Source organism: Protopterus annectens, chromosome 3.part0, assembly GCF_019279795.1.
Source record: "Protopterus annectens isolate FY-2018-M chromosome 3.part0, PAN1.0, whole genome shotgun sequence".
NCBI classification, from domain to species: domain Eukaryota; kingdom Metazoa; phylum Chordata; order Ceratodontiformes; family Protopteridae; genus Protopterus; species Protopterus annectens.
The window spans coordinates 56,463,753-56,490,279 of record NC_056731.1 but is presented as its reverse complement, the minus strand read 5'-3'; the positions used below and the strand labels follow the sequence as shown (position 1 = coordinate 56,490,279).

Below are 26,527 nucleotides of genomic sequence, written 5' to 3'. Positions count from 1 at the left end.
TTAAAATTGGACACTGGGTGTTAGTTTTGGGTCTCTCAGCAGAAAACACAGTTTTGATTAAAAGGCAGAAAAATGAATGAGATGGGCTACAGGGTTAGAATGATAGAAGGGGACTAGAACAAACAGACAGACCATATCATTATTCTGAGAGTATGGAAGGAAGCACAGATCTTTGTAATTAGGTTAGCAGCAGAGATTAGTGACTACAATAAAAAGAACAAATTGACTTTGTCTGCGTTTTTAATAAAACATTTATCTAAGCAACAAAAACAAGATATAAGGAAGTTTCTGTTAAGGAGCAAGGAAGTGTTTTCAGAACTGTATGATAACTCAAATCTGATTCAAAGTCAAGGTGAAAAACTATTTTAGGGAAATGGGTTAGTGCAAATCCCTTGAAAAATATCAGAGCTCAGATGGAAGGATATACAGGAAGCAGTACAGGCATAGTTTAAAGCAGATTAAGTAGAGGGAGTCACAGCATGAATATAGCAATCCCAGAGTAACAATCTCAATACCCAATGGAACAAGCAGGAGTCATAATGTTTTTAAGAAGCAGAACAACATCATGAACAATGACTGTAGAAACAGTAAATGGACTGCAGAACTATGTAGAAAGGTTTGATGGGCCAGGAGTCGTGACTGCAGTGGATGGGCTACAGCAATTCAGAGCTGAAGTGATGGACTGGTTTGACTCAACTCACCACCCAGCAAGTGACCTGTTTCAGGCATGCAGACCATCCTGAGGGCATGAGAATGATGATTTACGTTGGGTGGTCATTATAGCATAGCAAGGTAGTTTCCGATGGTTAGGAAAGTATAAATGACTTGGTTATGTATACATAATGATATAAATAGTGCTTGTATCTGGAAATAGTGCAGATGCCTATGCAGATGACTCAACTTTAGTTTGCTTTGCATCAAACCTCCCTGAGCTCCAAACAAAAACTCAAACTGCCTTCTCAAGTACTGAGAACTGGATACTCCAAAATCACCTCTCTTTGAAAGCCGACAAATCAAAGATCCTTCTATTATCTCCCTCAAAATCTATCCACCTAGACAAAACCTCTTTCACAATTACAAGCCTTGCCAACTCCACTATAGAAGTTGTTCCTTTTGCTAAACTTCTTTGAGTTACTATTAACGAACACCTAAAATTCGATACAAATATTCAGATAAATATAAAGAAAACCCATCAGAAACTTGGCATGCTGTACAGAAACTCCCACTTCCTCTCCCCCTCAACAAGACAGACCCCTGCACTACCTTCTTACTACCTTCACTAATGTATGGTGTTCCCCTACTAACCAACCTATCTTCCTCCATCTCTTCTAAACTAGAATCCTGTTACAATAAAATCTCAAAGTTCGCCACCACTTCCATATACGCCACTCACCACTGTAAACCTCTCCACCAGCTGCAATGACTAGAACTCCCAAACTTCCTTGACTACCTCCAACTCATCACCACTCACAAGCTTATTTTCAAACCAACTATATGCTCAGCACTAACAAACATCTTAACATTATACACCCCAAATCAGAACTCTTAAGATCTACCCACCAAAATCTAATCTATGTTTATAAACCAAACCATCCCGCTGATCAGCTTCTCCTATTCTTTTCCATAGCCAAAAAATGGAATTCTTTCCCTCCATCTCTAAGAATTTCTGAGAACTCTGAACACTTCAAAACCCAGCTGCATTCTTACCTCTCCCAAAAATGGAAATGTAATTGCACTCCACCTACCTAACCTGCTTAATATATAAATACTTTATAACACACAACGTTTGTTCTTCCTTACACACTGTTGATTTAACCCTATGTATTGCCTTCATGCTAATGCTACCTCTATACCACTCTCAGAGGATTTAAACCTCTGTATTAATTTAACTCATGCTAATATTCATGCATAAAGGACTCATCCATGCTAATGTTACTTCTATATCATTCTCAGATGATTTAAACCTCTGTATTAATTTAACCTTGTACTACTGTTCTCAGCCACTAAACATGTAAATATGCTTTACATCCTTCTCCAAGCTGCTGTTTAACTTTTGTTTAGTTTTTGCTATTTTGTATGTAAAATTTGCTTAGTTTGTTTCGGTTTCCACTATGTATTGTACTTCATATTATGGAGCTTGTACTATGTATTATTGGAGCTTTTTTCCCCAGGCTTCCACTGAAAACAGGCTCTTTGAGCCCAGTGGACCTCCCCGGTCATCAAACTAGAAATAAATAAATAAATAAAATAGTCTAGTAAATAGCCTGTACAATCTATTACATTGAGATATTATGCTGTTACTTTAAGTAAGAATGATTTTTCTTTTGTTAATGTGCATATTGCTTTAAGACAGTGAACAACCTTTTTGTATTAGGCGGAAAAAGTTTACTGAACTAAGCAGTTATGGGTGTATAAAAAAGATGGCTCAGAGTTTCCAACACCTTAGTGTGTTTGAGGTACTGTTGTGTTGTGAGGTAAACCACAAGATTTTTTGTTTGCTCGGAAATACCTGCATTTTGAGTTAGCTTGTATGTAATAAACTATATTATTTTTTTTATAAATGTTCCAGAATAACTACTGTGGGATCAGTGGTTATGTGTAAAACGAATAGCTTTTCATTCCTTATAACTCCTTACTCTCCCTTCTTCACTAACTTCCTTCTAGCAAATTCTGTTCCCTGACTTTCTGTCTAAATATACTATAAACCTGTTTTTCCCTCACTTCATATTGCAATTCCTGTTGGTATTAGACTTAACATACCTTTAATTTCTCTACAAACTGTCTAAAATTTCTCTAAATATTAAATGACAGTCATTTAACCTGTATCGATTCAGTGTTTTTATATTATGTCTAAATTGGTATAATTTAAACTGCAGGTGTTTTGGGTTATTTTAGAAGAATGTAAAATTACTGTTTTTTTTTTTTTTTTTTAAATAATTGGAGCTTTTCTCCCCTGGCCTCCACTGAAAATGGATTTCTACCCAGTCTGAATTTCTCGATAATTAATTGTCAATTAATAAGTAATAAATCTAAACTAGTGATCTCAGCTGCATTAGTTTTCCACTGTATGTATTGTGTGTGTGTAAAGTATACATATATATATATATATATATATATATATATATATATATATATATATATATATATATAAAAACAGCAGCAAACAGCACGTATTTCACATCCAGGGCAGAGTCTCTAAAAACTGATAGGGGCGGTAAGAAAACACAACCACTACCAATTAACAAGGTCTCGAGTTGCTTCTTACATTCAGTTTCTTCAAAAGCACTTTTTGTTTGCAAGCATATTTTCTACAAACATCACCTTAAAACAATTGGCATCAATAGAGCTGAACATCTACTTCTAAATAATTTTAAAGCAGCTTCTATTTATTATAAAACATTGTCAGAACTTGTTAAAATAGTAAAACAAACACAAAAAGATAAGCGCTTTTGGGTTTCAAAGTTCACCCTTCATCAGATCTATATAATGACCACAGTTCCTTATTTAAAAAATACTTTGCTCCAATGAGGTGAAACTACTAATTAGCACGCCCATTCTCTAATACATTGAACACGCCTTCTTAAACTTCATTTCCTGAGTGCAAGTGGTATAAAACAGCACTACAAGTTAATGTGCCCTTTCCCTTTGAGAAGTGTTAGACACGCCTTCTTAGTCTTCGCTTCCTAAGTGCAGGTTGGATGGGAAATGTAGTATTAAGTCCCAGTTTTACATGTGCTTGTAGTTTCCCTATCCAGAACATTTCCTCTTGCTCTAGTCTATTATTGATATCACCCCCCCTACTGGACACATATACAACTTTTAAAACCCTGAAAACAAAACTATGATCTACATGATCCCTGATATGTTTTGCCAGGGGACTTTTAAAATCTTTTAACCTAATGTCACTGACATGTTTGGAGAGCCTTTCTTTTAGTTGTCTTATAGTCGTTCCCACATAGAATTGTTCACATTTTGAACATGTGGCTAAATACACAACATTTCTAGTTGTGCAATCCGCATATGAATTGCATGTGTATCTTTTCTTGGTGACGGGATGTTCAAATGCATTTTCTGCGCAGATGTACTCTATACCATCAATTATGTCAGACAGAAAGGGAACCTTTCCTTGTAGAAGATGCACAATGTACAAATACATCTGCACAGAAAATGCGTTTGAACATCCCGTCACCAAAAAAAGATACACATGTAATTTATATGCGGATTGCACAACTAGAAATGTTGTGTATTTAGCCACATGTTCAAAATGTGAACAATTCTATGTGGGAAAGACTATAAGACAACTAAAAGAAAGGCTCTCCAAATATGTAAGTGACATTAGGTTAAAAGATTTTAAAAGTCCCCTGGCAAAACACATCAGGGATCATGTAGATCATAGTTTTGTTTTCAGGGTTTTAAAAGTTGTATATGTGTCCAGTAGGGGGGGTGATATCAATAATAGACTAGAGCAAGAGGAAATGTTTTGGATAGGGCAACTAAAAGCACATGTAAAACCGGGACTTAATACTACATTTCCCATCCAACCTGCACTTAGGAAGCGAAGACTAAGAAGGCGTGTCTAACACTTCTCAAAGGGAAAGGGCACATTAACATGTAGTGCTGTTTTATTCCACTAGCACTCAGGAAATGAAGATAAGAAGGCGTGTTCAGTGTATTAGGGAATGGGCGTGCTAATTAGTAGTTTCACCTCATTGGAGCAAAGTATTTTTTAAACAAGGAACAGTGGTCATTATGTATAGATCTGATGAAGGGTGAACTTTGAAACCCGAAAGCGCTTATCTTTTTATGTTTGTTTTACTATTTTAACAAGTTCTGACAATGTTTTATAATAAATAGAAGCTGCTTTAAAATTATTCAGAAGTGGATGTTCAGCTCTATTGATGCCAACTGTTTTAAGGTGATGCTTGTAGAAAATATGCTTGCAAATGAAAAGTGCTTTTGAAGAAAGTGGATGCAAGAAGCAACTCGAGACCTTGTTAATTGGTAGTGGTTGTGTTTTCTTACCGCACCTATCAGTTTTTAGAGACTCTGCCCTGGATGTGAAATACGTGCTGTTTGCTGCTGTTTGGATATTTTATAATTTTTACAGCAGACTCCCATCCGGTTCCATTCTTTTTGCTGTTGTTTTTTATATACATATATATATATATATATATATATATATATATATATATATATATGTGTGTGTGTGTGTGTGTGTGTGTGTGTGTGTGTGTTGATATACACACGTGTGCTCTGTGTTTGAAAAAAACTTTATATATGTCTTGAATTTTGAAAGAATGCAAGCTTTTTTTGTCAGAAATCTTGACTCTTCTTGAACCTGTTGAAGAAAATAATTCAGATACTGGGTTTAGACATGGTTCACATAGTTTTGAGATACATTCTACATGTGAAATCTCCAATGAGGGTTCTACTTTCAGGCTATGTTTTACAGCAGCCCACAGTGGCCTCTTCTTGAATAATAGTTAACATGCAGCATGCGATTCTTGCCATGAAAACTATTTTAGTTGTCCTTGCAGCTCTTCTCATCTTCATGCCCTTTAACATTCATTGTTTTTGTAAGGAGCTTCTTATTTCCTTACAGGAGTGGGGTCTTAATTATCTGTTAAGTAGTTTTGTATGTAAGCTTGTACTGTTTTGGAGTGTGTTTCTTCTCCAGGGTAAATACTGGTTAGCAGTTTAGATCTGCATACTGTTCTTCCAGAAATGGATCATGGTTAAATGAGGCCCTAGACATGGACATTTTCTGCCTTCCCTCCAGCCATATCAGTATCCCATTACTTGGTTGCCGTTTAGAAGAAGAATGATCAGACCTGTATTACTATTTTCATTTTTAGTTTTACACTAAGCACAGATTTGCATTTAGTTATTTCATATTATACAGTAAAACACTGACAGACATTTGCTAAACAAAAGTCTCCCACTGAAAACAGACTTTGCATAATCAACAGTAAACTCTTCCTGTGCAACTCACATTTATTGACAATGCATTTGATAGCTCATTACACTACAAGCAATGTACTGGGTTTAATAGTCAAATAGTATATGGTGAAGCACTAATTAGTTAAAATATTCACATTAAACTCAGTCTTCATGCTGATCAGTTTATTCACAGCCAAATAATAAACAGCTGACAAAACAAGGAAACCAAGGATCATACCCAAAGAACGTGGCTCATGTGATAAAGCTCCTGTTCCAGAATAACTACTGTGGGATCAGTGGCAGGTGAAGAGTACCGTGGACCCCCAGGCTGTTTTCAAACCATGGGCTCTCAATACACATTTTTAAAACTATGCATAGTTACAGGAGTTCTTTGATTTCCTTTCCTGATTATTTTAACTTCCAGTTTTTCTTTTAATACACCAGCATTTATTAGTGTGTGTTTGGGTCTATGTTAAATCATCAAATGCTTAAAAAAGTGAACCATGATTTATCGAACTCATGTAAGAAAAAGCTTACAATCTCAAACACTTAGAACAGTGATTTTTTTCCAAGGGGAAAAAAAACGCTGTTCCACAAAAAAAAAAAATTTAAAACATTACATAAAGTGGGGGGCTTTGCCCCCCACACCCCCTACCTAAATATACCAACTCTGAGATCGCACTACAGTCTCGAAAATGACAAAGTAATGGAAGTGGCCAAGCGATTTCTTTCCCAAGGAAAGAATTCGCTTGTATACCATTTCGCTATTTTGCTTTTTTGTGTTTTCAATTTCGATCAAGACAGATTCAAAACAATGCGTCTTCGATCATTTAATAGGAACTCTGTTTGATTTATTATCTGTAGTTTTGAACATTTTTCCAGTAAACAGTGAAGTAAAATGTATGAACCACTAATGACAAAAAGTACCCATTTCAGAGTATTTCAACTGTAAAAGGGCACTCAGACTGCTGTCTTTCTAATTCGCCAGTATCTGCACTGAAACAGCTATGGCTACTTTATCAGTTGTGTGCACATCACATGTCCGATTGTGATAAAAATGGTAACAGTAAGATATCCCAGTTTGAATTACACAAAGGCACAGTAAGTAGTCTTGCAAAGATAGACTAATGACTTTTTAACTTGATCAAGTCTGCAGGGTCAGTCATTTTTATCCACAGACACCCCCATACCTAGCAATCACAGCTACATTGTTGACTGTATCCTCCTGAGATGTCTTTGTAAAAAAAAAAAAAGTAATAATGACCAAAGTCACATATTTCAAATATGTTTCATACAAAAACTTGGTAGACAACATCTTCTAACTTAATTCTCAAATACTTTAGTCCTGCAAAGCCAGCTTAAAGAATGTTTAAAAATGAGACGGTGATAAAGAGCATAAGGTACATTCATCCACAGATATTCCCCACCTCCACCAGCAGTTATAGCCACTTTGTTGAACGTGTATACCCCTTACTGTTATGAAGAATTAAATTGCATATACTTTATTGGCAGTTTTGGGTGAACTACATAATATTGTATAAAAATAATTAATATTATGCCATAAGACCCAGCCATGTGTAGCACAGTTTAAATAGAAAAGTATTCATAAGAGTGTAAGAAATATTAACCACCTGATAACATCTGCTAAGTCAAAATTTACAATCTCTGCAGAAGTAAAGTCATCTGAATAATCCTGCATTAAAGAAAACTGTTAATAATACAGAAGTTCCTGTTGGCAAACAGATTTGTATTTCAGTGCTTCATCTAGAAATGCAGTGTCTGCTGCACCTGAAGAAGAAAATGCCTATTTGTATTAAAACGTTTGTGCTGGTGATATCCAGATACTTCCTGAACTAGAACAGCTATGCAGTAGGGAATGGCTGGTAAACAACACCAACAGGTTCATGGTTACTAGGCAATACAGTCCAGGAGATCATTAACGAGCCGCGGTCAAATTCCCAGTTGTTCCAAAGCAGTGTCTAGTGAAGTGACTTGCTCGATATTACACAGTAGGTAAATGAAGGTGAAAAGAATCAAACCCAGTACCCTTACCACAGAGAGCACGTCTTTAAAAGTTGGAGCTTTAGTCCACTGCACTAACTGCCAAAGTAACAGTTTTTATTTAAGTGCAATTGCAATCCTTCACAATCCAGTCTTATAGATAAAACTGTATCACAGTAATATGCAGTAATTACTACATAAATGGATACTGAAGAAGCAAACTGTTCTGATCGTCTCTCTCCAAATAATGCCGAATATACAGTATGACCTGATAAACGACAACCCCTTTGTGGTTGCTGCAGGCTGAAAAGAAGGTATTGCAAAAAATATTACTAAAATGCAACTTGCTTAGACTACTAAAATTTAACTTTTATGTTAGTATGTGGCACTACTGCGATGGTGGTGGTGCGGTAGCATTGTCGCCTCATAGTAAGATGTCCTGTTCGATTCTCAGCTAAAAGCGTCTTATGTGTGGAGACATGCGTGAATGGGCGTACCTTCGTTGAAGGTTGTGCGTCAGGGCTGGCAACTCGGCACATAAAAATCTACTGCCAATCATTAGTGGACCAGAGTTCCGCTGTGGCGACCCCTAACTGGGAAAAGCCAACAGACACAACAACATGTTAGTATGTGGCACAGTCCAGACCTTTTAATGAATGAATTCATTATTTAGTGCCGTGAGTAAAGCAAATTAAAAACAAATATTTCAGCAACTTTGTTCAACAGCCTACACACACAGCAATCAGAAATTTGCTGCATGCAACATATTTTTTTTGGGGGGGCTTACATGTATGCAATGCACCTCCATCTCATTTTTGACTTTCCTAAGTCTTCCCTGTTGTCAAGAATAGCCATTCCCTCTGACCTCACTCAGTACAAGTCTGACCTACTTCAATTGCTCATAGTGTTGCACTGTTGCAGCATGCACCTTCAGAGTCACTGGTGCTAGACAGTAGACAAATGGGACCCTTTGCAGAGTAATGAATGAGACCACTGCCAGCTATATTAATATCCCATTGCTTTGCTCCCTCTCCCCAGTTACCATAAACACTGTTCAAACATGTAAGTGTACTTATTTTTTTCTTTGTTTTTATAATCATCACAGAGGCTTGGATTTCTTGTAAAACTTTAATTCCAAATTTTGCACTGGTATCCATTTTCCAAAAAAAAAAAAAAAAAAGCATTGTCACATAGAAAACAGACTAAGCATTAGAAACAGTAAACTGCTCTTCCCTTAAAACTCTCATTGTGGAAATGCATCTGGCTACCCATAAACTACAAGAGATATGCTGGAATTCTTACTTAAATGGCATATAGTGAAGTACAAATAAGCAGTTATGGGAGGGGTGCAGGAATTCAAAAGACAAATGGGTAACACATTTGCTAACAAAATGGGACAGCCACTGGACAAATGTATCCATTTTCAGGAACAGCCAAGGAGGACTGTCTGGTGACGTAACTTTGTCAGAGTTGAAAAGAGGACCAATGAAAGCAGAAGGAATCAAACTTTGTACTACAGGAAGCAGCTCTTTAAGTGCATTGCTCATTTACACCAAGTGATAGTCATGCTGCTGTAGTCCACATACAGTATAGTTAAAAATATATCCTCAGTTAAAAAGGTTTCATGCTGTCCTGTTTATTCTTATATAAATAATAAACACACTGTCAGCATTCAGCAGAGCAAGAAAATGAAGGATCACATCCAAAGAACATGGATCATATGGTGATGCTCATGTTTACTACAATTAATTTTCTTCCTTTACACCATAACTGGCTTGCAGTCCATGGGATTTGAGGAGCTGAGCCCAGATTTCCAGTTGCTCAAAGAACTATCTGATTAAATGACTTGCTCAAGGATAGGGCATTAATATGAGGCAAAATCAGAGATGTTCTGCAAAACTGGAGGTAGTTAAGCAGACTGGCAGTTGGTGTGAAGGACTAAGTCTACTGTTACCTGTACTCAGTTAGAAGAAGGGTTTGACTCTGACAGGTCATTTAATCAAACAGGGGAATTTTATACATACACACACAAACTCCACTTTGTCTCACAACTACTGCAAAGAGCACTCTGACTTACATAATCACTTTGTTTCTCTACTTCTGCACAAACTGTTCTAACACGCACTGCTTTCTGTCTCCCTCTGTCTCTGTATCTCTACCACTGTAGGGACATATTGTAGACTGCACTATTGCAAAAATGACATTTGTATCTGTGCCTGGGGATCTATGTTCAGTCGGGACTCAAAATAATACATTGTGAAATTTGGTCTGGATGCATTGTAGTGGTGGTGGGGGGCACGCTCTGGTTTGATCTCCAGGAAGTCTGTCTCATTGGCTCAGAATCTGAGCCAGTGAGACAGGCTGGAGGACCAGAGATGAATTGCACAAAAGTGTTGAACATTTAGCTGCTGCAGAACATGTTTTATGAATTGTACAGAGAAGATGTTTCATAGCTGCTGCAATGCATGCGTTATGCCTGGGACAGGTCACCTAGTACTGGAACTGGCCTTGGGCTCTTCAGAACTATTATGCATGTGCAACTCTGTGTCAGATAAAGCATAATTTATATTACATCCTCTGTTCAGAACAAGAGATAAAACAATGATGAAACATATCTTTTTTAATTCAAATTACTCTGCGGTTTTTAGGAAGACCATTGGAAACAACTGCTTTAGGTATGAAGTAGTTACTTCTGTTTTTTCCTGGAGGCATCTGATATCATACATGACTTCTGAAGTAGCTGCTGATGCTTTTTTTTATTTTCTTTAATGGTATTTTGGTGCAGATGTGAATTTCAGTCAGTTGACCCAACGTAATACACATCTTCATTAATCATTATATCATGATGTGTGATGTGATTTTAGAGTGGCATTAGACTTTCAGGGTGTCCTGCAAGGCCTGTGTGATGCCCGTGCACTAACCCAGTAATCAAGGAGCCTCAATCCTCACCACTAGCACCAGTGAGGAGCATCCATATTGGGAGGGATAACAAATGCACACACAGTAAGGTACAATTTCCCTTAAGAGCACACTGAGATCACAATCAGTCTGGGGCTGGTTTATCCCTTTCTCTCCAGATCCCCAATAAGATTCCCCATTGGCACAGCTATAGGTTACAGATTTCAGCTGAGTAGTCAAGCCAAAACTTCCTGTGCCCTCTCTGTTCAACCAGTGCTTCGTGTCCCTGCCAAATAGCTCACACACACACACACACACACACACACACACACACACACACACACACACACACACACACACACACACACACACACACACACACACACACACACACACACACACACACACACACTTTGAAATTTGGTTTATATACAAACACACAGACACTCCTGGGGAAGGCTGGCACAGGTTCTCCAGATATGCCCCCTCCTGCCAGGCTATAAGGTAGTAATCACTGCCACCAACTACTCTTATCAGCTACTAAAAAGGCCTTTACCAAAGGGTGTCCAATTTATACTGTGCAATATTATTATCCAAATAGTAAGTGGATGAACATCAAGGCTTATTGGAGTGGGCTTTGTACAGTATCACTATATACATGCAATGTACTCTAGAGCTTAAATTATCTCTACACAAAACAGCCACAGTTGAAAGGTTTAAAAATATTTAATAATAAATAATAAAAACACAAAACAAATCTTCTCAGTTCAACACAGTGTTAATCAAGAGTTCAGAAATCACAGGAAAATGCTTAAAATAATACTGTTGAACAGTCTGACATAAATATAGAAAACAGCTAGACTAAATCTGCCTAAATTCCTATCTAACTCTAAGAGTAACCACAGTTCTAAACAAACTTACATATAGACCACAGGCACAGAGTACTGGTGAGTGATGTGTTCAGGTTCAGACAAAATCCAAAATGCTCTGATTTTCTCTCTCTCTCTCTCTCTCTGATACAGTCTTAAAAGATAATGCATCACTGCTGACTCATTTTAGATTACATCATTCTTCTCTAGTTCCCAGGCTAACAGAAACTCAGTTTTAACATTTCTTTAATCTTGCACCTGACCAGAAAACTACAGCAATAAAAGATATATATGTAAAATCTAGCAATTAACTCTGGTCACAAAACAATAGAAGGAATTCCTCAGTCCAGACATTATGTCTCTGAGCTGTTTGAGATCAAACAGTCATACAATGCTTGACTTATCAGCTTTCTTCCAGCAGAGTACACCGTGGTTACGTTTTTGAAGTTCAACATTTAACACCGTTTTCTTACATTTATGAGGACAAGCATGTGGATTATATTCATATTTACAATGACCTAGAATTATCTACAAAATTCTATCTAGCTAGTCTGGCAACCTTCACATATCTTCACAGCCTGTTAACCTGCATTTCTCACCTTTTTTCCCATGTAGGTTCTCTTTTCATCCTTGGGTAGATGAGTTTTGTCCATCTGTGCATTTTCTTTCTGTGGATGTGAAATATTCTTAAACTGCTGACTGAGTCTGTGAAACTTTCCTTTGTTTTCTACTTCAGAATATCTACCATAATGATACATTTTCAGTTAGTGGGTATACAGATTCCTCTCCCCCCACTATAGGAGACTGTTGTCACTATGGTGAATGTTACTGCAGGATATCTGTACACATGTACTTTATTTCCTTCTATATTTATGGTTTTCTGTAAGCTATCTTTGGATTCCAGTAGGAAAGATGCAAGGAAGAGTGCCATTGTCTTTTATTCGTATAGAACGATCATGTGATCTACACATAAGTTGTACCTTGGAAGGTGTTACTTGTTAAGAATGTTTGGCTATGACACCTGTAATTTCTAACAGGCTTCTCAGTCATGTCACTGGGAGGTATGTCAGACTGCTAGGTTCAGTATATTTGTCAGTGGGGTGATGGGCTTTGGGTTGAGTATGGAAAAAGGTAGTAAAATGTTTTACAGTGCACGCGGCACAAGTATTATCCATTACTGGACATTTTGACATGCCTTTTGCCACTAGATTATGTGCAGAATCTGCCCTCAGTCCATCACCAGAGCAATTCCTTGCATATGGTTTATGTGACCTTTGGTGAATAGGTCAATTGTCTGAGACCTATTTTGGGGGTGTGTTTGGCTTTTAGGAAAATTCATAAACCAGTAGACATTGTAAGACAGTAACATAATGTAGAATATAGTTTAGTGAATATTCTTTTCAGTAATAGTTATGCTCCTTTGTCAAGTACAGAAGTGGAATTGCTGGATGTGACTTTCACTTGGTGGTGGTATTTTCTAGAGATGATGTCACTCTTTTTCTAGAACCATTTTACAGTAAAAAACAAAAAAAAAAACTCATTAGTCTTTGTTGATGGCAACTTACTAAATTAAAGTGCACAGTACCTATGAGAAATCATAGAGCATGGAAGGATGTGTTATTTGTCTAGTGAATGTCCAATTGTGTTTTTGCACAGCAGGTGTCATTTACTAGTCACAGGAAAAGCCTTTAGTAAGTATTGTCAGTCCTTATAGCTGATTATTACAAGTAGATAAGGCTAACGAGTGAATTTGTTTCCTTCTTGTCTTCATTTTAGACTTGCTTAAGGCATCCTGACTGTGAATCAGCTAGAATAAATAAGGAAGGAGTCTTTCACCGAATGAGGTTGGCTCTGGAACAAGTGATTGAGATCGTTACTGATGCAAGGCCAAATGGAGAGGGAGATATGCCGCCAATCAGCATTTATTCTGGGATCCGGGAACTCAAAGTAAGAGGGATGCAACAGGGAAACTTATTTACTGTTAAAAGATGTGCAGTTTTCATTGACTGGCTTAGGCACAGAGCACTAGGCCTTTTTTTTTGGCCTTGTGATAATTCAACATGTACTGAAGATTGACTGATGCTGAATTTTTTCTAACTGAGTTGTAGTCATATTTGTTTTTCTTTTTGCATGTTATTAATGATCAATATGTGATATTTATCTCATAATTTTGTCTGCTGTCGAGTTCTTTATTACTTTCTTTGCTGTACTCTCCATGCAGGTGATTGTGCTGTTGTGTATCTTTCTCTGATATGCATAGCATTGCTCCTTTAGGCTGCCTCTAAACGTTACGTAACCCAGTCACAGAACCTTACAAATGAACTAATAGCTCAGGCTTGTGGCAGTTTGTTCATCTCGGTTATTTTATGTAGCAGCCAGAAGTTTGGTCTTAAATCAAGCACTAGCTGGTGTGGTTATTCCCTCTGAGGTTCATTATTATGAAGAGTTTTTATTAGTTGTTTGTGAGTATATATGTTCATGTTTTACAGTAGCCCACATCATTAGTTCTTTCGTGGGTATCATTTCATACTTGCAAATCAGTACCCGGTAGGAAATAACATAGTAACAAAGTTGCACCGTTTACCAGTTCTGAATGAGGAGTGATTGAATACATTTATGAGAATAGCTTTCTGTCTGTCACCAAGATTTATTTTTGTCTTAAAGCTAAAATGTCACCATACTAAATAGTTTCCTGTGGCACTGATGTTCATCGTGCATACAGCTGCAGTCATAACAGATGGGTTCTCCTGCCGTCAGGTCGATCGGCGAATTCCAAAGTCTAGATCCGGCGTTGGTTGTCGTCGCTTCTTCCCTGCGACAGGGTATAAAGGAACCAGCCGACGCCATTTTCTTCAGTCTTTCTTGCCGCGCAGTGCCCGAAGCAGAAGCAGTTCGCAAGTGCCGGTCGGCCAGCTCCTGAAATTACGAAAAATTTTGAAACCGAAGTCTTCTTGAAAGCTAAGTACCCCGTTGGGGAAACTTTTCTTGCCTCAGACCGATGTCAGACAAAGTTAACAATTGTATTTCATGTGGGAAGCAAATACCGCATAAGGATTTCCATTCCCTCTGTATACCTTGTTTAGGCCCAGACCACGACGTCTCGGTCTGTTGCTTTTGTGCTACATTCAATAAACGCACTATTAAGCATCGGGCAGAGTTCGCCCAGCATTATTTTGGGAAAGCATTTAACTATATTATGTTTCGTCAGATACTGCGACTCCAGTTTTGTCTAAAAAACGCAAAGATAAGGACCGACACACGAGGTCTGCGGCCTCTACCGACACCACGCCAAAGCCGACTACACGTGGTCCGGTTCTCAGCGAGGCGCCTACGCAGTCCCTGACTACAGACAATACTTCATTGGCGGTGTCTCCTGTGCCTGAGGTCGCAGGCTCCTCAGCCCACACCCCGACTACAGATACCGAAGCCATTCTTGGCATTGAACCTCACAATGTGGACAGGTCTACCTCCACTCAAGGTGTCTTCAGACCTTCCTCTTCTTTTTCCATCAAGGCTTTCACTAAGTCTAAAACAGCCATGCACTCTAAGAGACAAGCTACACAGGGCCCATCTCAACGCCCCATGCCTAAAAAACAGATGCTTAAAATGGCTGAGGATTTAATTACTCTTATCAGGGGTTCTCAACCCCCACCAGACAAAAGGCCCAGAGTGGAGGAAGAATCCCCCTCCTCTGATCAGGGCTCCATTATTTCAGAGCACTCTGATGATCAGGAACATCCTTACTCCCCTTTTGAAGACTCTGATGCAGAGGAGTCCATTCCTTCTGTATCCCCCCCAGAGGATTACTCATTCGGGGAAACTTTGCATACCTTAAGGGAACACTTCCACTGGGAAGGCCAAGATTATTCAGATTCCAAGAAAAGGCTTAGGGAATTTCTCTTGCTACCTCAGCACAGGCCTCTGGCTATACCTCCTGTCTTGGACATCCTAGATGATGTTTACTCGGAGGCCGGCCTTAACCCGCCGGATTCTCTGCCTCCAGCCCCAGTCAAACCTGACTCACACCAATTTCTATACAAAAGCCATGCTGCTGACCCAGAAACCATCTCACAGGGCCCCAAGGGAATTAAGGCCTCCACTGCTAAAAATCCATTACCTTCCGAGAGAGATTCCAGATCCTTAGAAAGGTGGGGAAAAAAGGTATATACCTTGGCTATCTTAACCATGAGGGCCTTAAACTGTCAGTTCCATATGCTAAAATACCAACAGTTTTTGTTATCACAATTGAAAAGTAAAATGTCACAACTTGAACAACCAGACTTGAAGGAGTTACAGGATTTGATGCATAGTGCAGAACAAGTGGGTAAGCATACCTTACAATGTGGTTTTGATGCTCTAGAGGCCTCATGTAGAGCTGCTGTTACAGGATCAGTCATACGTAGACATGCCTGGCTCAAGGAACAAACCTTGCCTGATCATGTCAAAGCTAAATTACTAGATGCCCCTCTACAAAAGGATGTATTATTTGGTGCTAATGCTGAGGAGGTATTAAGGAAAATGGAGGAAAAAGCTAAATCAATGCAAACTGTGAAGGATTTTCTACAGGTATAACCCCCACGTTTCAGTAGAAATTGGCCTTCCAAAAATTGGTCCTTTCCAGCCACGGACAGACCCCAAAGGGGTAGATACAGACACCTGAGGGGCAGAGGACAATCCCAAGGATCGTTTAGAGGCAGACAATGGCAAGCTCCTGCACAAAGAGGTGGTGAGGATAACTCGCAACCATTCAGAAAGCAAACCCAATGACTTTCCCCTTTGCATGCCAAGCAAGACTCAAATGGCAGCCCCCTTAGGAGGAAAACTGGCATTATTTTCAAAAAATTGGCATATTATCACAAAAGACAAATGGATCCTGGACATTTTAAACAGAGGTTACAGATTCCATTTTCACACCCTTCCAAAAATGAGGGGCATGCCGAACCTGCCACACAATCAAAGGGCAGAGGCACAAAAGCAAATTACAGATCTCATAGACATGAAAGCAATTCAAGAGGTACCTACGCACGAACAAGGTCAAGGTTTTTATTCCAGACTATTCCTGGTATAAAGGAAGGGAAAAGATTGGAGACCTATTTTGGACCTATCCATCCTAGACACATTTCTACTCGTACCAAAATTCAAGATGCTCACTCTACAGCAGCTTCTTCCCATGCTGGGCAAGGAGTCTTGGCTGGTAACATTGGACCTCAAGGAGGCATACCTGCATGTCCCAATCAGACAAAATTGCAGAAGATACCTCAGATTTCTTGCAGGTTCAACCCATTATCAATTCTCTGCATTGCCCTTTGGCTTATCTACTGCGCCCAGAGTATTCACGAAATGCCTGGCATCAGTAATTGCCTACTGCAGACTTCAAGGGATACAAATATACCCCTATTTGGACGACTGCCTGATCCAAGCGGACAGCAAGTACATTCTCTTGAAACATCTGGCTTATGTAATAATGTTGTTGAACTCTCTGGGATACACAGTCAACAAAAAGAAATCAAGGCTAATACCCTCTCGGAAGATTATTTTCCTGGGTGCCAACTTGGACACAAACACCCAGATGGCCTACCTCACACCAGAGAAGCAGGGGCAACTAACTCAATACTTCAGAGCACTAGCAAATTGCACCAGGCTGACTGCAAGGAAAATCCTGCAGGCTCTGGGATTCATGGCGTCTTGCATCTTACTAATCCCATGTGCAAAGCTGCATGTGAGGAAACTTCAATGGTACCTGAAAAACATATGGTCTCAACACAGCCACAGTTTGGAAACAATAATACCACTAATTCCATGTCTTCAAAAGGAATTTCTGTGGTGGGCTCAAGCATGCCAAACAAACACAGGTCTTCCATTCAGCAAGCCTCAAGCAAATCAAGTCATCACAACAGACGCCTCGGACTACACCTGGGTGGCGCACATGACAGATCGGTGCATTGAGGGCAAATGGTCCCAAAAAGAAAAGCACCTTCACATCAATCAAAAGGAAATGCTAGCAGCAATAAATGCTATTATAGCTTTCAAAGACCTTCTGCAACCAGGTCAACTACTGATAAGGACGGACAACACCACAGTAATGTGGTACATAAACAAGCAGGGAGGAACGCATTCATACCCTCTATGCAGACTGGCCATGTCACTTTGGAACAGGGTCATGGACTTACAAATCGAGCTACAAGCACAGTACCTGCCAGGCAAGGAAAACACGCTGGCAGACAACCTAAGCAGAAATATGACAGATCCACACGAATGGAAGTTGCATCCAAAAGTTTTTACAGAAATAATCCAAGCATGGGGAAGGCCAGACATAGATCTCTTTGCCTCCCACAAAAATCACCAATTGACAAAATTCTGCTCAAGGAATTTTCATCCAAAGGCCTGGAGAGTGGACGCTCTCTCTTTTTGTTGGACATCAATGACAGTTTATGCCTTCCCACCTCTTCCTCTGCTGCCCAAAGTTCTACTGAAAACCAGAGCAGACAGACCAAAGATGATTCTCATTGCTCCAGACTGGCCAAGACAACACTGGTACCCACTCCTGAGGAGCCTGGCGCATTCCCCACCATGGACCCTGCCTCTAATGCCTCTTCTCCTGACTCAGCACAGCTTCAAAACTCTTCACAACCAGCTAAAAACACTCAATCTAGCCGCATGGAAGATTCCTTAGCATCACAACAGACTCTACTCTCCAAGGAGGTGCAGGATGTCATTTTGGAGGCCAGCAGGCCATCAACTAGAAAAGCTTACTCCGCAAAATGGAAACGGTTTTGTGTCTGGAATGAGAAAAAGGGTCTGGATCCTGGAAAACTGAATTTACCTCAAATACTACAGTATCTAGCTGAGCTGCTAAGCAGTGGACTTTCATTCTCCTCCATCAAAATCCATGCCTCAGCCATTTCTGCAGAATACAACACTGATCCACCCTTATTCTCTCACCCTCTCTTAAGACAGTTCCTCAGAGGGGATAAGAATCTAAGACCCCCAAGGAAGCAACCAATACCTGCTTGGGATCTCAATTTCATTCTGGAAAAACTGACCTTGCCTCCCTTTGAGCCAGCTGCCTCATCAGATTTGCAATATTTGTCCTGGAAAACAGCTTTCCTTCTGGCTATTACCACAGCTCATAGTTTCAGAACTACAAGCTCTCATGGCTGTGCAGCCTTTTATCATCTTCCATCAGGACAGAGTTTCCTTACGAACCAACCCGTCTTTTATGCCCAAAGTGGTATCCAGGGTAGCTTTGAATCAGGCCATACACTTACCTACCTTTTATCCTAATCCTCAAAACAAAAGGGAGAGATTACTACATTCCTTGGACATCCATAGACAACTTTGTTATTATTTGGACAGAACAAAGCCTTTCAGAAAATCAGAACAGGTCTTTGTGTCCTATGCTGTAGGAGCTCAAGGAAAGCCAATTTCCAAACAGACAATCTCAAAATGGATAGCCCACTGCATACGTTTTTGCTATTCTTTTCATGGCAAAACTGTACCTACAGGCATCAGATCTCACTCCACAAGGGCCACAGCTACCTCTGCAGCTTTCCTCAGAGGAGTTCCTACCAAAGATATTTTGGAAGCTGCCACTTGGAGTTCTGTGCATACCTTCTCCAAGTACTACCACCTGCCATTATACTCCAAAACCAGAGCAGGCTTTGCCACTGCAGTCTTGCAGGGCATCCTGGCGCCTCCTAGTTCCACCTAGTGCCTACTACCCCTTTATTAGCTTTGGGATTCTACCCATCTGTTATGACTGCAGCTGTATGCACGATGAACATAGTACAGTTTTGTACCTATCATAAATGTAGATGTTCGAGTGCTAATACAGCTGCAGTCCAGGTTTCCCTCCCTCCTTCCCCTCTTGGGACAGGCCTATTGGCTAACACCTCCTCAAACAATCTGATTGGGGTTTTCTTTTATGGTGTATTTGCTTGCAACTACTGTATTTTGATTATATTGCATTGCTTTATTACACAAATTTATGTATTGCCTTCCTTCTGGGGGCACCTGACATCTGGGGCAAGAAAAACTGAAGAAAATGGCATTGGCTGGTTCCTTTATACCCCTGTCGCACTGACGTCAGGGAAGAAGCAACGACAACCGATGCCGGACCTAGACTTTGGAATTCGGCCGACCGAGGACCCGCCTGACGGCAGGAGAACCCATCTATTATGACTGCAGCTGTATTAGCACTCGAATATCTACATTTATGGTAGGTACAAAACTGTACTTTTCCCCTCAGTACAGAGCTGCGGTTACTACTGTTTTGTTTAATTCTGCAGGCATATTTTAGCTGTATCCTTTCTTAGGTCTAGCTGCAGAATATTCAGCTCTAATTGCATTTTGAGTATTTGACCTTGAAAGCCACATCAAGAGTTGAGGGAAGGAGACATCCAAAGGTTAAACAAGTAAATAAGTAAGATTCCCCAAAATTATATATAAGGGAGCTCTGTATGTAGACTGGTATAATTTAACTACTAAAAACATTTACAAATGATCAGTAAAACTTTAGAAGTTGATTATTGTAAGAGAGAGAGTTAACATTATGGCAGGGTAAGACAGTGGTTGGGAAAACCTATTTATGTGCTGTTTGGGGGATGGTGCAGGACCCAGACCCGTGATTAGGAAAGAGTGTACCCCAGTCATCAGGATCAGAGTGATAATTTTATAAACCTTTCCATTCAACTTACTACTCATGGTATAGTGTGCTTACTGAAGAAATATTGACAGACATATCTATAATGTTGATAAATGAATACCGCCTCTGGCATTCACTGTGCATGTTTACAGTGTAGGTGAGATGATTGCTTTGCTTCTGATTGACTAACACTCTTGCATTGAGTATATGATGTATGTGCCAGTAGGCTTTTTGAAAAAAAAAATGTTGCTTGCTGGCTTGCCCTTGCATGAAAAATATTAATGCACAAAATCCATTTTCAAAACTTCTGTCTGCCACTTATTTTCTTGGTAGCTTATTTTTGTATTCTAAACCAATACCAAATAACAGACTCAAACTTAGAAAAAAACCCAGCATGGTTACAGACGGTGTCCAGTTCACACCACTTAAATTCCAAAGCAGTTTTTATTTCCACATAAATAAATAAGCACACTTGTCTTAAAACCAATTAGGACTTCATCAGATAACTACTGTTGTCCACACTGAGTATTTAAAACAATGAATGAAGTCACATGGCACAGTCTGCCAGAATTCTTAAAGTAACATAGTATCCAGTTGGTAACTTATTGTTGATAGAATGTGTTGCATTTCAAACTAAATTAAATAAACATTATGCTACTGACAGTTTAAAAATATTTTGTTCTCAAGATAACAGAATTCTTCTATGGTAAGCTTTTAATTTCAGCAAACAGGAGACAGACATAGTCCCATTAATACCAGGTGAGCAGCCCACATTCAAGCATAGCTGCCAAATAAGTTCTTTCCTTTCTAACTTTAAGCCCACCTGTCATGTTTTCAGCAAGTTGTTCCACTATAATAAACTTAAATGAATGACCCAAGTGAATCATGACATGTTTTGCTAGGGCGTTATTATTATTTGTATTTTTTTATATCATGTAGGTGTTCATATATCCTGTCTTTTCCACACTTTTCATTTTTCACAACATAGAAGCATGTACAAGACTGTCAGAGTGTGATATACACAACCCTTTTTGATATGTAGTTATATATCTACCTTAAATGTTAATCCCTTGTCTGTTATAACTTTTTACCAGTTAAAATATATTGACAATAGTTGCATCCTGAACACCTAAACATTCCCTTATTTTTTTATTGTAGAATTAATTTTTTTTAGGTGCTTCAAAAAAGGATTTTAAACTAAGACCCTTTCTGAACACCATCAATGGGCAATCACCCAATTTCATGATAATGTCCGAATGTTCGCACACCAATTTTTGTGAAGATCTGACCTGGGAAGTTCACTGTCAGCAGAAAAAATGGTGATAAAGCTACTGTTGTACTTTGAACTTGTGGTGTGTAGAGGTAAAGCGATAGGCATGCTAGTACTTGTAATTTCAATGCTGTCTTTGTACAAAATAGGGGTGAAATGTTGAGTCCTTTTCTTAAGAAAATACCTCTTGTAGTGAGTTGTCAATAAAAGCCTCAGGATAACCCCTTTTCGGGAACATTACTTTGATTTTATTGCATTCATCTAAGAATTCATCAAACAAGGTGGTCATTCTTGCAGAGCTCACAAATTGCCCTTTAACTACAGCATGTGATATTGTCAATCTCGCCTTTATTCTCACTTGTGAGTTGGATCTGATGTGTCGGATCCATCTCGGACAATTTTCCAGCTCGAGGTCTTCAGCAAAGCTCGTGGGCCTCATTCTTTACCCATAATGCATTCCGCTAGTTACCTCAGATCTCTCTTGCCGCACAGCGAAGAGGTTTTGTCAGCTATAGCTCTGGGCCAAGTACAACTTTTGCACTACTTTATTCTAGCATAGGTTATCTTTCCCTCTCTAAATTTCTTATTTTAATTCTTTACTCAGCTTTCCCCCATTAGACGTCCATTTAAATTAGAGGGCGTTTAGGAACATCTGTTTTAGAGGACATTCGTTACCTTCCCTTTAATACATTTTTTCCCTTCTTTAGCCTTTCAAAAAAAGTAGTACTGGTAGTATATTTCTATTTTTTTCTCCTTGTTTAAAGTCTTAGTTTTTCTGCTTGTGTGTCTGTGGGTAAAGTCCATTTAAATTAGAGGGCTTACTCTTCCTTAGAGTGATTGTGATATTTTGTTCTCTGTTTTCTCATAAGATCATGTCCCAAAACCAGGAAAGCAAGCCTTTGGGCTTGAAGAAGTACAAAAAGTGCAGTAAGAAGATGCCCCTTAGCGATTCACACATTGTGTGTGTGTATTGTTTGGGGCCTCTTCATCTGCAGAAGTCTTGTTCCATTTGACACAAGTTTAATCAGCGGGCATTAATAGAACGCAAAAATTGATTTTGAAAGGCCTTTTGAAAACGCCTTTCTTTGAGGCTATATCTTCTGATTCTTCAGAAAAGCTAACTAAAAGACCTTTATTGTGGAAAGATCCTCATCGGAGCTGAAGCAGAAGGCTCCAAAATTGACGGACCCAAAGGCTCTATCGAAATAGACATCTCCTCCCAGCTCCAGAACTCCCTCGGAGTGGGGCCTTCACTTCCACTGCACGTAGACATAAGAGCCTTTCTCCTTCTGTTGAGAAGATTTCTTCCAAGCTCCCTTCTCCACTATTAGTGACATCAAGGTCATCTACCCTGTCCACTAGGTCTACCAGGAGATTATCTGATGAAGACGTGGATACGGTCGTAGAGAGACTTTTGAAGACACCTGCTTTGGCCAAACTTCTTATGGATCCGAGCCCAAAGGAATTGGGTCAGTCTCAAACCCCATCTTCTGCTCGAGTTCCTCCTCCAATCTGTCCTCCTGCTTCTGAGCTGGAAGATTCCAATATCGAAGTTGTCAGCTCTAAGACCCATGAATTCCTCGATTCTGACATCTGCCCCAGTGTGTCTGTGCCTTCGGAGCAGGAAATCTCTGGGAGCAGACACTCCCCTGTCTGGTCTGTGGAGACTGGATGAATCTCTTCTGATCTGACCTAACCAAGAGGATTACTGGCCTCAAACAGTTGCCCTATGCAGCACGATTGAAAAAGCTAAGATTGTTCTCTGTTGCATACTGCTTTCTCAGAGGCGATCTTTGTCTAACGTACAGAGCCATGTCCAACCCAGAATTGTTGAACATGCTCCATCTTAGCAAAACCAAATCTACTCAAACTACACGCTCTAGGGATATAAACCTCAACACAACAATGAATAGAACATGCTGGAAGGATAGTTTCCCTTCGCAGAGACTTCCCTTACTATGGAACACGGTCCTGCTCTACATAAGACAGAGCCCCTCACTGTCACTCTTCAAGAGGAACCTTGATGAGTGGATGGGTAACAGAAAGTTCACACCGGGGATCTCACCAACAGCACTACTAGATAGGGACCAAGGGTACTAGCTGCTAGTACAAGGGTCTAGGGAACTACTAAAGGGGTGGTGAATGCTGCGCAATGTGGCTGGGCTAATATATGCCTTCGGGCAGATAGCCCAGTACCAACCTATGAACCTATACTTCTGGGGGCCTCGGCATGGGTGAGTTCAACCCCTACCTTTGCTTCAGAGCTGCTCTCTTCTGCTCTGGAGATTCCTTCAGCTCCAATGACTTGTCGGATCCAGGGATGACTTTGATGCAGGGACAGTCTCCCTTCGAGGTAATGAGAAAGGCATTAACTTCTTCACAGTCTGGGATGCAATCTTTTTCGGTTCTTCCTCCCTCTTCAGGCGAGGTGTCTTTGTCTTCTCATGGGCCCTCTCCACAGGTCCGCAGGTATATTATGACTTAGGACATTCCTCGGGGTACTGCCCCATCTTCTGAAACCTCTCCAGAGTATCCGACTGAAGAGTCTCTTGGAAGAGGACATGCAAGAGGAAGCATCTTGACTCACCGGAAGAGTCTATCACATCTGGCACTGACCTTGATGAAGCAGAAGGCCCCCACGATCACCTCCTGAAGATGTCTGTTTTGGAGACATCCTAGAATTATTAAAACAGAGGGGTGATTGGCAGCCCTCCACCCCTTCAGCTGAGGAGTCGGTCTTCCTGAAGGCCTTTGCATTTCACCCATCAGCTTCTTGGGTTACTCCACCTTTTGATGAGATTGTCGAATTAATATTGCAAAAGGCTTGGGAGATCCCAGACACCCTAGACCCTACTTCTAGGAGGCCAAATAAATACATCACTTCCCCAAAAGAAAAAGGATTTCTCACAAAGGGTGTAGGAATTGTTGCCATGGTCATGGTGGCGGCCACTAGAAAGGAACTCTCTGAGACGAGTACCTCTGTCCGTCCTCCTAATAAGGACTCTAGGACCTTGGATAGGTATGGGAAGAGGGTCCTTGCATCAGCGACCTTTTCTTTGTGATCTCTGAATTATCTCACTCACTTCACCAGACTACAGAGGGACCTGATTAAATAATTATCAGACTCCCTCCAAGGAGCTGGAGCTGATACAGTTGCAGAGAAAGTTAATACTCAGTTTGCTACCTTGAATTCAGTTGTCAACTCATCCATGAGACTCATTTCTTATGCAGCAGATGGAACGAGTAGGGCAGCAGGCTTGGGTGTCTCTCTTAGGAGGCAGGCCTGGATGCGTCTTTGCAATTTCACGGAGCCCTTTATGTCACCTTCATTAATGCCCCTTTCGATGGCTCATCCCTTTTTGGGTCAAAATTGAAGGAAATGTTCAGCAGGTGTGAACAAGAAGATAGGACCCTGTCTGCTATTGGAGTGCATTTTTTCCACTCCAACTAGACCCTTTCCCAAGGGTCAAAAAGGTAGTGGAAATACATGGAAATACATGGTTCAGGAAATCTTGGAGGTCTTACCAAGACACGCAAGGTGAAAGTTCCCTCATAGGCAGGGCGGGACAATAAAGGAAGATGCCACCCTCACAGCAGGGGGGCCCACAAAACCAAGGCTCCAGAGAATCTTTCTTTGGGAGGCCTTTCTAGTGCTCCCAAAAGAGTGCCTGATTGCTCATCTCTGGAGGCACTCTGGGGTTGATTGTCCCTACACCAAGAAACCTGGCTAAAGATAAATGACAGATGGGTGCAGGACATCTTCTTCTTCTTCTTCTTTCAGCTTTTTCCCAATTAGGGGTCACCACAGCAGATCACCGTCCGCTCATGATTGGCAGTGGAGTTTTACAATGTCGAGTTGCCAGCCCAGCGCCCAACCTTCCACAGAAGCCACACACATGCACACACTCACACCTAGGGCCAATTTAGTGTGTCCAATCCACCTACAGCATATCTTTGGGATGTGGGAGGAAACCGGAGCACCCGGAGGAAACCCACGCGACCACAGGGAGGACATGCAGACTCCGCACAGTAATATCTGGAAAATACATCATCCCCTTCTCCCTTCATATTCCCTGAAACAAAGTGGTTCTAGATATTCCACCCATTCAAAAGGAACAAGCAACTATAGAAATTTAAAAGTTGCAACACCAAAAGTCATCATAGAAGTCCCTGCAGACCAGAGTGGTTCCGGAACTTACTCAAAATTCTTTTTAGTTCCGAAGAGGACAGAGGACTGGAGACCCATTTCGGATTGCAGTAATCTAAACAAATCAGTAAATAAGATGATGTTCCGGATGGTAACACTGCAGTCAGTACTTCCATTTCTAGAAAAAGACAATTGGATGTGGTGTGTAGACCTTCAGGATGCATGCTACCATAATCCAATGGACAGGCATTCTAGGAGGTGTTTGCACTTCCGGCTAGAAGCCAGTCACTTCCAGTTTCAAGTTCTGCCCTTTGGTCTCACTACAACCTCCAGAGTGTTCTCCAAATATATGGCAGTAGTAGAGGCTCATCTGAGATGCATAGGAATCCACATTTCCATACCTGAGCGACTGGCTCATAACTGCTTCGACCAGGCATCACTTACTTCAATCAAAGGATTACATCCTTCAGTTCTGCTTCTCTCTAGGCATTATGAAAAATCTGTGCTAGAACCATCGCAAACCTTGCTGTTCCTAGCAGCAGAGGTAAAAACTACCACTCAGATAGCAAAGCTTCCACAAGACAGGGTAGACGACCTCCATCATCTTGTCAGAATTCTAATAAAAAAGTCCAAAGCCACTGCAAAACTAGTCCTCTAGGTCCTAGGGAAAATGGCAAATGGAAAATCAAATATATAATATATAATATATATATATGTATGTATACATGTATATATATATATATATATATATGTATGTA

General features: G+C 40.2%; 1 protein-coding gene across 1 annotated transcript in view; it reads left to right on the top strand.

The window, feature by feature from the left end:
- CTNNAL1 (catenin alpha like 1) overlaps nt 1-26,527 on the top strand; it is a 1,837,423-nt gene that overhangs the window by 969,910 nt on the left and 840,986 nt on the right. The window contains exon 6 of the mRNA XM_044064584.1: nt 13,485-13,655. Coding sequence (XP_043920519.1) covers nt 13,485-13,655 — 171 coding nt within the window. The remainder of the gene's footprint in view (nt 1-13,484; nt 13,656-26,527) is intronic.